The following is a 15,238-nucleotide window of genomic DNA, read 5'->3' as shown; positions in this document are numbered from 1 at the left end:
CCAAAAAAATTAGAAAATGGAATTTATATATTCAAATAGATACTATTCTCTTCAAAAGAGATACCCTGGTAACTTACACACTAATTTAGAAATACAACCATTTAAAAAATATTTTGGGAACTTCTTTGGAAACGTTTGTGGGGGGCATTCTATGTGATGGCAAATCACAATCCTTTGGGAATTATAGGCCAATTACAACCAAGTTTAATAAATCAAGTCGGTAAAAGAATTTGGTATAAAAAACCAGGTGTGCCTATACAGTGGTCTGGCTGGATTTTTTAATATGACTCCTACACCAGCTCTGATAATTCTTAAATAAGTTTTAAACACTAAAAACAATCCAGGAACAAGTGCCTAATTTTCTAGGGTGACCCATTTCAACAGACAGAAACCACATGAGACTTAAGTTTAAGCATTTCTTTAAAGATGACTGTTATCATTCAACAGTTATACTTCACATGATATGCTGCAACCCTGTCAGGTGAAATGATTTTCATGGCTGCACATTTAAATAACTTTAAACTGACAAGATACATTGCTGGTCAGGTGTGGATGACTCCAGGTTATTTCAAATATCCCTCAGACCTAGACTCAATCCCAGGTAGGTGTGTGTGTGTGTGTGTGTGTGTGTGTGTGTGTGTGTGTGTGTTAAAGTTCATTCATTTTTGAGAGAGACAGCAGGGGAGGGATAGAGAGAGAGAGACGGAGACAGAGAATCCCCCAAGCAGGATCCACACAGCCAGTGCAGAGCCTGACTTGGGGCTCGATCCCACAAACCACGAGATCATGACCTAAGCCAAAATCAAGAGTCAAACACCTAACCAAATGAGCCACCCAGGCGCCCCTCAATCCCAGGTTTTTATAACCTATAGAGCAGTGGTTCACAACACTGGCTCTTTATTAGAATCATAGGGAAAGACCCACCCCCAAAAGACTGATTCAATTGCTACAAGGTAGAGACAGGGCACTGGTGTTTTAAAATGCTCCTTAATGACTCTAATGTGTAAAGAGGGTTGAGAATAACTCCTCCAGAGAATTTTACAATCTATGAAACAACCCAAAATAGAGACACAAAGGGGCCAACTGTGGCTTCTGAGTCCTGATACATATAAATGAGAGAAACTCAATGTTTTCTTTTGAAAGGAAGGTGCTGTCAGGGAATAGGATTTGGCAACCTCTAGGGGCCTGACAGGAGTAACAGGACAGCTGTCAAGAGAAGGATTTCCAAAGCCACAAAAGAGCAAGTTTTAGGGACTCCTTTCCCTTCAGCCATGGTATTGACCACCTGATCTGCATCACTTTTGATGTTTTCTGGTAGTCATGACAGGGCCATTTCTGCTAAAGGCTTCAGAATGATAGTTCATGCAGAGGGTTAACTTATTATTATTGAATTTACTTAAAATGCCAACTGAGGGATGGAATAGTTTAAACAGATGAGTCCCTGGGTTCTGAGGAAGGACCTATGGAAGCAGTAAAAGGAGAGGGGCCTACTACCTGGCAGGTAGCAGGCCAAGCTGCGTAGCCCCATCTGGACAGCTCTCCCACCAAAGACAATTCTCCAGCATCACCCCCACATCTTAACCACAATGCCTCTGGCCCAACATTTACCCCTGCTCCAAGTAGCAGAAGTACCAAGACAATAGTTTGATGTCTGTTTTACTCTTAGATTTGGGTAATAAAAGCAAGTTACCATTACTTGACCATTTACCATGTGCCAGACTCTGTACCAAGCCTCTCAGATGCATTGAATTAATATTCATAAACATCTATAAGTGTTGTTGCTCATATTATTACTATTTTACAGATGCAGAAAATGAAGCTTAAAGAAGTAACTTATCCAAGGTCATACAACTGTTGAGTGACTTGAACCCAGGAATTAAAAATTTGTCTTAAATTAAAGCTGTAGAATTTTGTCATTTGTAACTGATCAACTGTTAGTATTAGGTATTCCTCTTATTATTTACTTATTAAAAACATTTTTTAAAATATTTATTTATTTTGAAAGAGAGAAAGAGAGCACACATGAGGGTGGGAGGGGCAGAGAGAGAGGGAGAAGGAGAGAATCCCAAGCAGGCTCTGGGCTGTCAGCAGAGGCTGACATGGGGCTCTATCTCACAAACTGTGAGACCATGACCCAAGCCGAAATCAAGAGTTGGATGCTTAACCAACTGAGCCACCCAGGCACTCCTATTCGTCTTATTACTAAGAAGCTGACTGGATATATTGTCAAGTTGGCTACTTATTATACAGAAGGGATTCACATCCTAAAAACACTGTGCAACAGGACTCTACAGACAGAAGTTTGTCCTATATACTCTTCTGGACCTGGATATCATGGGGGAATATTTCTTCTTAGAAGCCAGCAGTATAATGTAGTGGTAGGAGCACTGGCTTTGGAAATCCCAGCTCCACCATGTCTTAGCACTATGACCTTGGACAAGATGCTTGGCCTTGCTGAGCCTCATCAGTAAAATGGAGATGATAAATATCTATACATCACTGGATTGTTATAAGGATTTGATGAGTTAACTCTTGCAGAGTGCCTGGCACAGTGTAAGTGCTTAGCAAATGGTACCATATTGCCCTTCACCCCACCCTGTTACATAGTAACCACCAGATACATAGAGTCAGAGCCACAAGCAAAGTGTATCTACCCCCAGAGGTCTCGTGTTCCAACTTACAGGTTACAGGAATGTGGACAGTCCTGGCCGGGCTGTTTCTTTCTACAAACCTCACCACAACTATGTGGAATTTCATTTCTGCTCCATTCCGGATTCTTTACCTTGCCTAAAACATATCAGATCAGAGAGTCAATGGTATAAACTTCAACTGCATCCTAGAGTTTAATGAAACAGTACAATATAGCTAGACAGCATGAAACTTCAGTATGGTTTCCATTAGTCTGACAAACACATGATCCCACATCCTAAAATTTAAAAAATGACTATAATGCTAATCATCAAAACCTTCACTAAGTATGATAAATCCTAAAAGATTTAGGAAAAGAGAAATAAAAAAGAGAAATAAAAGAGAAATAAAAAGTCACTTTTACTTATGAAAATGCCACTTTGACTAATGGACACATTTAATCTAAAATTAAAAAAACACTACAAGATCTATTTTTTGTAAATGGGCCCTTGAATGTATATGGGAATATCTGTTGTAAGGATCAGAAAGAAGAAATAAGGGATGAGAACAATGGGGTGGCAGATGGGGAAGGAGCAGGAAGAGATAGAAAGGACATAAATTCCCTGTACAGCAGGAAATTGCCAATTCTAAAGCTATGAGGTAGGCACAAAAGGTCAATAATTTATAATTAGTGTCACTTTGCAAATCTTTAGTAAATATCTTTCATGAACTTAGCACAGACGCAGGAAGAGTAAAACTGAGGCACAGGACTCCTCCATGCCCTTGAGGAACTTATCCTTACTTGGGCAATTTACACCCTAAATTGATGGCCTGTTCCCAGTCTTTGGCCTCTGCTTTCCTATCTTGTTTCTTTCAGAAATATTCATGTTGAGAGGTTCAATACACCTAAAGGCCCATGATTCCCAATACTACACTTTCTTCTTTTCTTTCCCCCAAATCTGTATTTTCTGCATTGTCCTAAATCCTCAGTTCCAGCCATCCCTGTCCAACCATCTGCCAAACATCTCTGCTTGGGGTGTCACAGTCACCCCAAACTGTCTACATTTACAACCAAAGTTAGCATCTTCCCTCTTAAACCCCTTTCTGTGTTCCCTATTTCTATCAGTGATATCATCACCATTGGAGTCAAACTCAAAAACTAGAGTCATCCCTGACTCCTCTTTTTCTTTCCATATTCTTTTTTTTTAATGTTTATTTTTGAGAGAGAGAGAGCTGCAGAGTACAAGTGGGGGAGAAGCAGAGAGAGAGGGAGACACAGAATCTGAAGCAGGCTCCAGGCTCTGAGCTGTCAGCACAGAGCCCGACACGGGGCTCAAACTTGTCAGTCATGAGATCATGACCTGAGTCGAAGTCGGACACTTAACCGACTGAGCCACCCAGGAGCCCCCCTTTCCACATTCTACTTAATCTTCTCAATTTCCGTACATAGTGTGCCTCACCTCATCTCCCCTGCTACTTCTACTCTTGCCTCTCTGTTAGCCAGAACCTCACCTTCAGACTATTAGAAAAGCTTCCCTGCCTCTGTACTTTTTTGCTCCAATACAGTGGCCTGGTTTTCCCCTACCATCTTTCAATGGCTCAACCTCTTTTCCCTGACTCTAAATGATGTCTTATTTTTCTTCTTCCTGCCAGGGTTCTGCATTAGACATTTTTTACCCCTTACCCTTTCATCCACTAGGGTCTCTACTACTCTCAAATGCAACTATCATCCCCGAGTCCTGATCTCTCTTTAAATGTATATTTTTTTAATTTTTAAAAAATGTTCATTTATTTTTGAGTGAGAAAGACAGAGTGCAAGCAGGGCAGGGGCAGAGGCAGAGAGAGACAGAATCCAAAGCAGGCTCCAGGCTCTGAGCTATCAACACAGAACCCGATGCGGGCCTCGAACTCACACACCATGAGATCATGACCTGAGCCGAAGTCAGCCACTTAACTGACAGCCACCCAGGTGCCCCTTAAATATTCTTAACTCCTTGTTGGACACCTCTCACTGGATGTGTTGTTCACTCCTCCAACTCAACATTTCTAAACTGAACTCACTGTCCCATCAGTCCTGGTTCTCTTGACCTCCCCTTTTCTGTCCTTGGTATCATCATTTCCAAAATGATACTTCAGAGCCACATTTGGGTTCTTCCCTTTCCCATTCCCATTTCCTTTCCTATTGCTGTTAAATCCTGTTTACTTTGAAATCCTCCTTTCTGCCCCACTCTAACACCCACTGTAGACTTATTATTCTTCATCTGGGTTCTTACAAGTCCCCAAAATGTTTAGGCTCCCAAATTCTCTATTCACTCCCACTAGACTAATCTTCATAAAGAATCACATTGATGCCCTTGGTGGCTTCCCACAGCCTGAAAAATGAAATCCTTACATGTAAGCCTGACATCAAGAAGTCAGCCCTGACCTTTCTAGTCATTTCCCACATCTCTGCCTTCACAGATCCTGCTCCATAACCAATGACTCTCCCTTCTGAAAAAAAGTCTTATTTTTAAACTTCTGCTTAAGCTATTCTCTTCAACAAATCTTTTCTCCTACGAAAATTTTACATATTTTCAAGCCCAGTTGAATTCTATCTCCTTTTTAAGGTTTCCCTTAATCATATAGCCCAACATCATAATTCACGCCAAAGATCTCCCACAGCACCTTGGACTTATAGAACATAAAGTTAATTGTGTCTTAGCTCTTAGACTGTAAGCTCTGGGAAGTTAATAAACAGTTTTAGTCCCCTCTGTTTCTTCATAGTGCTTGCTGCATTAATAAGTGCTCAATAAAGTATGTTAATGGTTTCCTGAAAGAACTAAGTGAGGCAAAGTCATTAGGTAAAATAAGGCCATTATTTGTATTCCTACACCATTTTACCTTGCTCAGATCATCCTGACCTCCACCCCACATTCTTCTACCTTCTTAGGGTCTCATATCTACTTTGTCAGTGAGGGTAAAGATTTTTCATTCCACTGTGGTGCGTTATGTTTAAAATTCCTTTAGGAGTGCCTGGGTAGTTCAGTAGGTTGTTAAGCCTCTGATTTTTGGCTCAGGTCATGATCTCACAGTTCATGAATTCGAGCCCCACGTTGGGCTCTGTGCCGACTGCTCAGAGCCTGGAGCCTGCTTCGGATTCTCTGTCTCCCTCTTTCTCTGCCCCTCCCCAACTCGTGCTTTGTCTCTGTTTATCTAGGATAAACTTAAAAAAATTTTTTTTAATCCTTTAAAATAAGGTAATTAAGCCTTGGTATTGGTCCTATTTGCACAGTCTTACATGGATGTCTTGCTTCCAGTTTCATGTTGCCTTTCTTTTTTTTTTTTTAATTTTTATTTTAAGTAGGCTCCATGCCTAACATGGGGCTTGAACTCATGACCCTGAGATCAAGAGTTGCATGCTTGGGGCGCCTGGGTGGCTCAGTCGGTTGAGCGTCCGACTTCGGCTCAGGTCACGATCTCGCAGTTCGTGAGTTTGAGCCCCGCGTCGGGCTCTGTGCTGACAGCTCAGAGCCTGGAGCCTGCTTCCGATTCTGTGTCTCCCTCTCTCTCTGCCCCTCCCCCATTCATGCTCTGTCTCTCTCTGTCCCAAAAATAAATAAACGTTAAAAAAAAAAAAAAAAAAAAAAAAGAGTTGCATGCTCTACTGACTGAGCCAGCCAGGCATTTCTCACATTGCCTTTCCAATAGTACATTCCAAAATATTCATTCCTTCAACAAATATTATTTTATTACCGCTTCAAATTTTGGCAATAAAACATACCAGACCAGCAGATTCCAAATAAAAGAGTGGCCAAAGTGAAGAAGGCATAAGAAAGTGAGGCCTCCTTTGGAAGAGAATGTGGTCAGAACTTGAATGGATAAGGAGTCAGTGACAAGGATTTAAAGAAAATATGAGGAAGAACATTCTATATAGGTGAGTTCACCAAGAGATTTAGTCTAGAAGTTGAAGAGCTGACAGTCAATGGCCAACTCTTTGTGAAAGCTGCTATTTAAATAATGGGAAAAAAGAAATACCAACAAATTAAAGTATACAGAAATAAATAGGAAGTACTAGTTACTTCAAAAAAAGGAATGGCCAAAATAAGGGTTGTTGTGCTACCAAAAAGGTTAAGAACTTCTATTTTTTTTTTTTTTTTTTTTTAATTTTTGTTTTTCAACGTTTTTTATTTATTTTTGGGACAGAGAGAGACAGAGCATGAACGGGGGAGGGGCAGAGAGAGAGGGAGACACAGAATCGGAAACAGGCTCCAGGCTCCGAGCCATCAGGCCAGAGCCTGACGCGGGGCTCGAACTCACGGACCGCGAGATCGTGACCTGGCTGAAGTCGGACGCTTAACCGACTGCGCCACCCAGGCGCCCCAAAAGGTTAAGAACTTCTAAATCAGCCCTGGATTTGGTCAGGAAGGGGTTACTGATGACTTCTGAATAGTTTCAGCAAGGTGACAAGGAAAGAAGCAAAAATGCAATGGTTCAAGAAGGGAGACAGATGGTTAAGAAGCAAAATTTGCAAAATCAATAAGCAGATGAAGGTCAGCCATTAAAAGACAGGGAGGGAAGAAAAAAAAAAAAACAAAAAAAAGACATGCAGAAAATAGACTAGCAATAGGAATGGCTTCTGGATTGCAGGAAGTTTTTACTAACACATAGGGGAATTGAGTTATTCAAAAACAGGAAGAAGTATTCCACAAAGAGGGAGAATAGAGTTTGTAATGCTGGTTTATAGAAAATCTTGCTTTACTATAAAGACCCCAATGACTGATTTCTTGGATTAAAATAAAATACATTTCAACACTACTCTTTTCTCATAGGGCTCAAATCTAGAATATCAAAGCTGTAACAGTTAAGGGAGTCCATGTCTATACCTGCCTCTACCATCTGGTCAGCTCTGGTCTAAAGCTAAGATCAAGGAGACTAGTGCTACAGCTCAGAAGTAGTATGCGCCTGGTGGGCACTATGAGAAGGCCCATGTCCAGAACGGCCTGCCAAGAGTACAAAGGCCTGGGTGGGACTCCAGCTGTGTGATAGACTACATGCAGATGATGTGTGTAGACTCCTGTAACTTTGAAGTCTTATGAGTATTAGTAACTTCTAAAACATATCTGGTACCTCACTTCTTCTGGGCTGGAAAATGAGTTACAATGCATGAAATGGAAGAGACTCAAGTGAAAGCAAAAAAACTCACCACAGAAACAGGTGTAAGTATTAGGAACATGTGCAGAAACATTCTGACAGGCAGGGCACCTCCAGCCACTCTGGCCATCTGTTAAGAAAAATAAGAGGAAACCAAAATAACTTCCTTACAAAAGCACATGTAATTTTTAAAAATTTAAATCTAAAGGAAGTCATAATATTGAAGCAACAGTAGTTGTTTCATGTTATCAAATCAGGCATTTAAGAAACAAAATCAGGGTGTCTGGGTGGCTCAGTCAGTTGAGAGTCTGACTTCAGCTCAGGTCATGTGATCTCATAGCTTGTGAATTTGAGCCCTGCATTGGGCTTGCTACTCTCAGCATGGAGCCAGCTTCAGATCCTGTCTCCGCCCCCCATCCCGCACCCCCCCCCCATGCTCTCTCTCAAAAATGAATAAATATTAAAAAGAAACAAAATGAAAATACTGAATGCTTTGCTTAAATACTGCATTTGGGCTTATATTTATAAGGACTTTAGATACGGTAATCAAATGGGTATCCATTTTTTTAAATGTCAATTGAGATATAATTGACATATAGCCCTGTTTAAGATATACAACATGTTGATTTGATACATTTATATACTACAATATGATTACCATCATAGCATTACCTAATACCTGTATCATTTCACATAATTATCATTTCATTATGTGGTAAAAATGTAGCACTATTTTTTTTTTAACTTAAAAAAATTTTTATTTATCTATTTATTTATTTATAAAGGAGAGAGAGACAGAGCGTGAACAGGGGAGGGGCAGAGAGAATGGGAGACACAAAATCCAAAGCAGGCTCCAGGCTCCGAGCCGTCAGCATAGAGCCTGATGTGGGCTTGAACTCACGAACCGCGAGATCATGACCTAAGCTGAAGTCAGACACTTAATTGACTGAGCCACCCAGACACCCCACCCTTTTTTAAGCAATACTTTTAGTATTAAGGTAAACATTATCTAAATCTTGGCTTGAGAAAAAAGATAAAATATTTGAGTACATGCAGGAAAACCCAGATATCTTTTTTTTTTATTAGATTTTATTTTTAAGTAATCTCTATATACCACATGGGGCTTGAACCCACAACCCCTGCAATCAAGAGCTGTATGGTCTACCGACTGAGCCAGCCAGGTACCTCGAGATGTCTTAAATTATAGAAGAGTCACAAATCAGAAAACATGTTATTAACAACATTTACACTATCCACAAATAGCAGTATACTTTGGGAAAAACCCACAAAATACTATGGAGAAGATCTGTTAAAGATAATGCAACTTTAACACCCTAGGGGTAAACTAAACCACTGCTTCCAAAACAAAACAAAACAAAACAAAACAAAACAAAACAAAACAAAACCCAACAACTGCTTTCTATAAATTTTCTAAAGCAAACTATACAGGAAATGTTTTCTATAGTTGCTACTTGGATAAGTTTTCAGTTAATGTGACTGATTTTGTTCTATTCCAAATATATTTTAATATTGTTATGTTAGCTGGTTTTAAAAATGTCTTTCCTTTTTTAAAATTTTATTTTTATTTTTTAAGTAAGCTCTCCACCCAACATTGGGCTTGAATTCATGACCCCAGGATGAAGAGTTGCATGCTCTACCGACTGAGCCGGCCAAGCACTCCTTAGCCATTTAAGATCTATAGCTTAATACTGGTCATCTGAAACATGTTCAAGGCAACATAGTAGATAAAATATTCAAGAGGAATTAAATAGCTAGGTTAAAGGGGCACCTGGCTGGCTCAGTCAGTGGAGCATGTGACTCTTGATCGTGAGGCTGTAAGTTCGAGCCCCATATTGGATGTACTTAAAAATAAAACCTTAAAAAAAAAAAAGGCTAAGTTTTAAACCTGAATATGTCAAATAAGTGAGAATATTCAGAAGAGAGAAATGACTGACCTGCTTGAGAGGCTGGAGACCTTGCCCATTTCTTTATGCAGTTCAAATGAAACACATGATAACAGCTCTGACAACTCCACACTGGCGCTGTGACGCGAACCAATTCACAGCACACCATACACTCATATTTTTCTGTAGTTAGCTGTTCAATTAGAGAACCTGTTTAAAAAACCAAACAAATTAATTCAAACATAGAAAAACATTCCTTACTTTAGTCAACCAAGGATGAGAAAGGGATTTGAGAGAAGAATCCAAACAGAGAGGTTTTAAGTATCTTGTCTGATTCTGAGTAAGGTGGTTGTTCAGTGTTTGGGGCCAAGAAAGAATAGGAATATACTGAGGGAGAAGACTTAGGAAGTAGACATTCAGGTGGGGATTCCCAAAACTGAGGAAACGTTCCCAAGAAACTGCTCAGGAACCGATGGAGTATCCAAATGCCCCTCATGACACAGTTTAAGAAGCCAATGCATTGCAGCACCTTACCTTGCCTCCTCTGAATCTGATCCAGATCCATGGATTCGGGCTAGGAAGGGGCTCATGAAGGTGCAGTGGTCAGCTGAAAGATACCTAAGCCTGCACAGGTTCCAAGAACCCAGGGTGGTAACATCTCTTCTAGCAGTTGCCATGAAAGTCTTCAGTTGATCTACTCAACAAAGGTATTATTGGTGTTTACCACAACCCTATGGTAGGGTTACTAGACTAAAGGAGACACAGAACTTGGCTTCAGAAGCCCAACATCTGCTGAGAGAGAGCAGTATCATGGAATCCTCCTACATGTTTTCCTTAATACCATCACCCACTTCCAGACTTTTCCTTAAACACGATCTCAGCAAAGCCTTTCTAGATCCCAAGTATAGTCAGGTGCTCTTGGAGAGGTGTGTGTGTGTGTGTGTGTGTGTGTGTGTGTGTGTGTGTGTGAAAGAGAGAGAGAGAGAGAGAGAGAGAGAGAGAGAGAGAGAAAGAGAGAGAGAATTTCCTTTTCAGTCCATATTTTTAGCATTTACTTCATAACACTATTTTATTTGTTATCGGGTCCAAATAGGTTATAAGAATAAAATAACTAACCTTGAATGCACCATGCCAAGTGCTGTGCTAAAGCACTTTATGCATAAAGTGCACAAGGAGGGGAGGGACAGAGGGAGAGAGAGAGAATCCCAAGCAGGTTCCATGCTCAGCGCAGAGCCCAACGTGGGGCTTAGTCCCACAACCCTGGGATCATGACCTGAGCTGAAACCAAGAGTCTGACACTCAACTGACTGAGCCACCAGGCACTCCACAAATTTGCATTTTAATCACTCCATAATTTTAGCCCTCCTCAGATTACTTTGTCCGATTTAACGTCAAAAGAAATATAGAACTGGGGCGCCTGGGTGGCTCAGTCGGTTAAGCGGCCGACTTCGGCTCAGGTCATGATCTCACGGTCCGTGGGTTCAAGCCCCGCGTCGGGCTCTGTGCTGAAAGTTCAGAGCCTGGAGCCTGTTTCGGATTCTGTGTCTCCCTCTCTCTGACCCTCCCCCATTCATGCTCTGTCTCTCTCTGTCTCAAAAATAAATAAATGTTAAAAAAATTAAAAAAAAAAAAAAAAAGAAAAAAAGAAATATAGAACATGGGGGCTTTAAGGTCTGTGAGGCAAGGCCAGGGCCTTGCTCACTGTTGTATTTCCAGTGCCTGGCCTTTAGCAGGTGCTCAGTAAATATTTATTAAATGAATGGATGAAGAAATAAATGAGTATCACCTACTCTGTTCTACAACTTCTCTCCCTTAAAAGTTTCAGTAAAGTTTCTGGGATAGTTCTTTTGCTGTCAGGAAAGTCTGGAATAAAGATTTTATGTAGCTGATAAAGGAGAATCTACTTGCTTTAAATAACATATAAACATTAACATAAAACTTAATTATATTATAAAAACTGAGGAACCAGACTTAGATTCTTTCTTAAAAGCAGGAATACCCTATCCTGCATAGGTAACATCTGTGAATAACAAAGTTAATTATATTTTCTACCAGTTAGCACAGTATGTGTGGAAGATTCTTAAGGGTAAGTTAAGTAAGAGCTCATTAGAAAGTGAGATTACATTTGAGTCATCTATATATAAGAGCCTGACTGGGGCAGAGGAATAGTTTGTAAGAATTACATTGGAGATACATTTTGTAGAAAATGCCTATTGACTATTCCAGAGCAGAACTGAGAGAGAAGTAAAGGACACAGGGGTACCTGGATGGCTCAGTTGGTTAAGCATCCAACTTTTGATTTTGGCTCAGGTCAGTGCAGAAGCTGTTTGGGATTCTCTCCCTCTCTCTGCCCCTCCCCTGCTTGTGCTCTCTCTCTCAAAATAAACAAACAAACAAACAAAAAAAAGTAAAGGACACAAAAAAGTAAGTGAAGTTTGGAACATACACGAAAGCCCTATGAGAGACTATTGTTTTGATTTTTACCCTGAAGGTTGTCTTTTTATTTTACTGTTTCTCTTATTCATTAAGTTTATGGCTTGTTAATAAATAATTATTGTTTTATATGTGGTGTTTCTAAATCTAGCCACAGTGAAATTGACCACTAGGATGCACACACATATAGTGGTGTGGGAACAACTGCCAACTTTGAGTAACCCACAAAGCTCTACCAAGCCCTTTCTAAAGGCTGTCTCTCTCATATCCCATGTTCAATCTGACAGTAAATCCTTCTGGCTCTACCTTCAAAATTGGGGCGCCTGGGTGGCGCAGTCGGTTAAGCGTCCGACTTCAGCCAGGTCACGATCTCGCGGTCTGTGAGTTCGAGCCCCGCGCCAGGCTCTGGGCTGATGGCTCGGAGCCTGGGGCCTGTTTCCGATTCTGTGTCTCCCTCTCTCTCTGCCCCCCCCCCCCCCCCCCCGTTCATGCTCTGTCTCTCTCTGTCCCAAAAATAAATAAAAAACGTTGAAAAAAAAAAAAATAGATCCAGAATCCAACCCCTTATTAGTATGGCCCAAAACACTATCCATTCACCTGGGATTATTAAAATGGCCTCCTAACTAGTCTCCCCTATTTCTGTCCTTGCTCTACTTGTCTATTCTCAACACAGCAGCCGGAGGGAGCCTGTTAAAATGCAAATTAGATGATGCCACTCATGCCCAGAACTTGCCAATGGTTCCTCCATCACATGCTTGTAAAAGCCAAAGTCCTTACAACGGCCTTCATCACTTCTGGGTCCTTATGGCTATTCTTCCTTCCCTCTGAGAACACAATGGCTGCCTTCCTAGGCCCAGACTGGCAGGCATATTTCTGCCTGAGGATCTTTACAGTTTGTTGTTCCCTCTGCCTAGAATACTTTTCCCTAGACATCAACATAGCTCAGTCCCTTAGTGCCTTCAGGTGTTTACTCAAAATGTGATCTTCACAATGAGGCAGTCTCTGGCCATACTTTAAAAATTTGAAACCCACTTCCTCAACATTCCCTATCTATTTTCCATACTATTTATTTTTTCTCCACACCACTTGAACCTTATAGATCATATATTTTACTTATTTCACCTTACTTATGTCCTAACTCTGTACATAGAATGTACACTCCCTCAAGGGCTGAGGTTTTTACCTATAGCGCTGCCTGGGACATAGTGAGCACTCAATAATACTTGTATGAATGGGGGCGCCTGGGTGGCTCAGTTGGTTAAGCAACCGACTTCAGCTCAGGTCATGATCTCACACTCCATGAGATCGAGCCCCGCTTCAGGCTATGCTGACAGCTCAGAGCCTGAAGCCTACTTCAGATTCTGTGTCTTGCCCTCTCTCTACCCCTCCCCTGCTCATGCTCCGTGTCTCTCTGTCTCTCAATAATAAATAAATGAAAAAAAAAAAACTTGTATGAGTGAATGAAAAGAAAAAAAAATATAGCAAAAGGTTCCAGAAAGATCTAGAAACAGTATAATCCTTTCACTAACAATACTGCGGTTTTATCCAAACATGTTTAACATATGTAAAATATGGTAGTGTCCTAGAACAGCTCTGTGCTGATCAACTATTACATTTCAGGTCCAAGGCTTTTGTCTGCTGGATACCAGCCCTGGTCTGACCACTGGCTCTTTTTCAATCTAAACCCTCTCCCACTAGGGCTTCCCCATAATTTCTCAGCCATAACTGTGTCTACTCTATAATTCTACTTTGAGAGCATATCAGTAAAGATTATTTCCCATTGAAATAATTGGAAGAACAAAGAGACCTGATTGAAGTGTTAACTGACTACAAACTTTTCAGATGCACCAATAAATAACTTAAAAAAAAAAAAAGGTCTAAAACAATACTAATTTGAAAAATCCAAGAATATACTGTGATTACATAAAAATAATAATCATATATATATGGCATTTTAAAAAACAGATGCACAGTGAAAATATATAGGGGTAAAATAATATCTGGAATTTACTTTAAAATATATCTGCAAAAATAAAAAGGAACAGATAAAACAAATGAGAGGGGCACCTGGGTGGCTCAGTTGGTTGAGAGTCCAACTCTTGATCTCGGCTCAGGTCACGATCCCAGGGTCGTGGGACTGAGCCCCATACCTTGGCTCCACACTGATCATGGAACTTGCTTGAGATATTCTCTCCCCCACTCACCCCTCTCAAAAGAAAGACAGAAAGAAAGAAAGAAAGAAAGAAAGAAAGAAAGAAAGAAAGAAAGAAAGAAAGAAAGAAAAAAAGAAAGAAAGAAAAGGAAAATAGAACAAAAGTTTAAAACTGATTAAACCTAGATCTTCAGACTAAAGGTGAGTTACCTACTAAAGCAACTTTATTAAGTTACCTCATTAAATGTGAGGCAGCTGTTTTTAAAACTCTCATACAATATAAGCATGGTCAACATGTTCAAGGTGGTTTTGCTGAGTCTGAAGCGTATGTCAGATACCATGTTTATTTATGTGAGTCTGAAGCTTGTGGCAGAGCTTAGGATCTGGAGGTAAGAGTTTAGAAGCCAGCACAGCACAGAGGCAGTGGTTGAGAGAGCAGTTGTCGTCTCCCAATGAGACATTATCAAGTAAGAACAGAGGGCTGAGACAAAGTCCTAGGAAATGCCAACATTTAAGAAAGAGGTGGAGGAAGAGAAACTTGAAGGACACACGCAGGAACAGCCAAGAACAAGGAGGACCAGAAGTGTGTGGTATCAAAAAAGTAACACTTCAACAAAGACTCCTTCACATCAAACTCAAACGGAAGCCAGGATAATGAGGACTGAAATACATCTGTCTGCTGGCTGTGGCAAATAGGAAGGCATTAATGACCCTACCAGTAGCTCTCTGAGTCAGTGGTGATGATGGCAGAGGACTGAGAAGTGAATCAAAACAGGGAAAAGGAAACAGGGTTGGTGACTCTTTTTTTTTTTTTTTTTTTTTTTTTAAATGTTTTTATTTATTTCTGAGACAGAGAGAGACAGAGCATGAGCAAGGGGAGGGGCAGAGAGAGGGGGAGACACAGAATCCAAAGCAGGCTCCAGGCTCTGAGCTGTCAGCACAGAGCCTGACATGGGGCTCCAACTCACGGAGTGTGAGATCGTGACCTGAG

At 40.7% G+C, this 15,238-nt stretch overlaps 1 protein-coding gene across 3 annotated transcripts in view; it reads right to left on the bottom strand.

Annotated features, from left to right (window-relative positions):
* The window catches only part of NFX1 (nuclear transcription factor, X-box binding 1), a 73,441-nt gene that overhangs the window by 46,421 nt on the left and 11,782 nt on the right, over positions 1–15,238 (bottom strand). For all 3 annotated transcript variants that reach the window (XM_007076577.3, XM_042963424.1, XM_007076578.3), the window contains exons 3-5: positions 9,714–9,872; positions 7,811–7,888; positions 2,682–2,787 (exon numbers count right to left, since the gene is read on the bottom strand). In XM_007076577.3, the coding sequence (XP_007076639.1) occupies positions 2,682–2,787; positions 7,811–7,888; positions 9,714–9,872 (343 nt within the window). The remainder of the gene's footprint in view (positions 1–2,681; positions 2,788–7,810; positions 7,889–9,713; positions 9,873–15,238) is intronic.

Source organism: Panthera tigris, chromosome D4, assembly GCF_018350195.1.
Source record: "Panthera tigris isolate Pti1 chromosome D4, P.tigris_Pti1_mat1.1, whole genome shotgun sequence".
NCBI classification, from domain to species: domain Eukaryota; kingdom Metazoa; phylum Chordata; class Mammalia; order Carnivora; family Felidae; genus Panthera; species Panthera tigris.
Note: the sequence above shows the minus strand (reverse complement) of the source record. Positions and strands in the feature narration are given on the sequence as shown.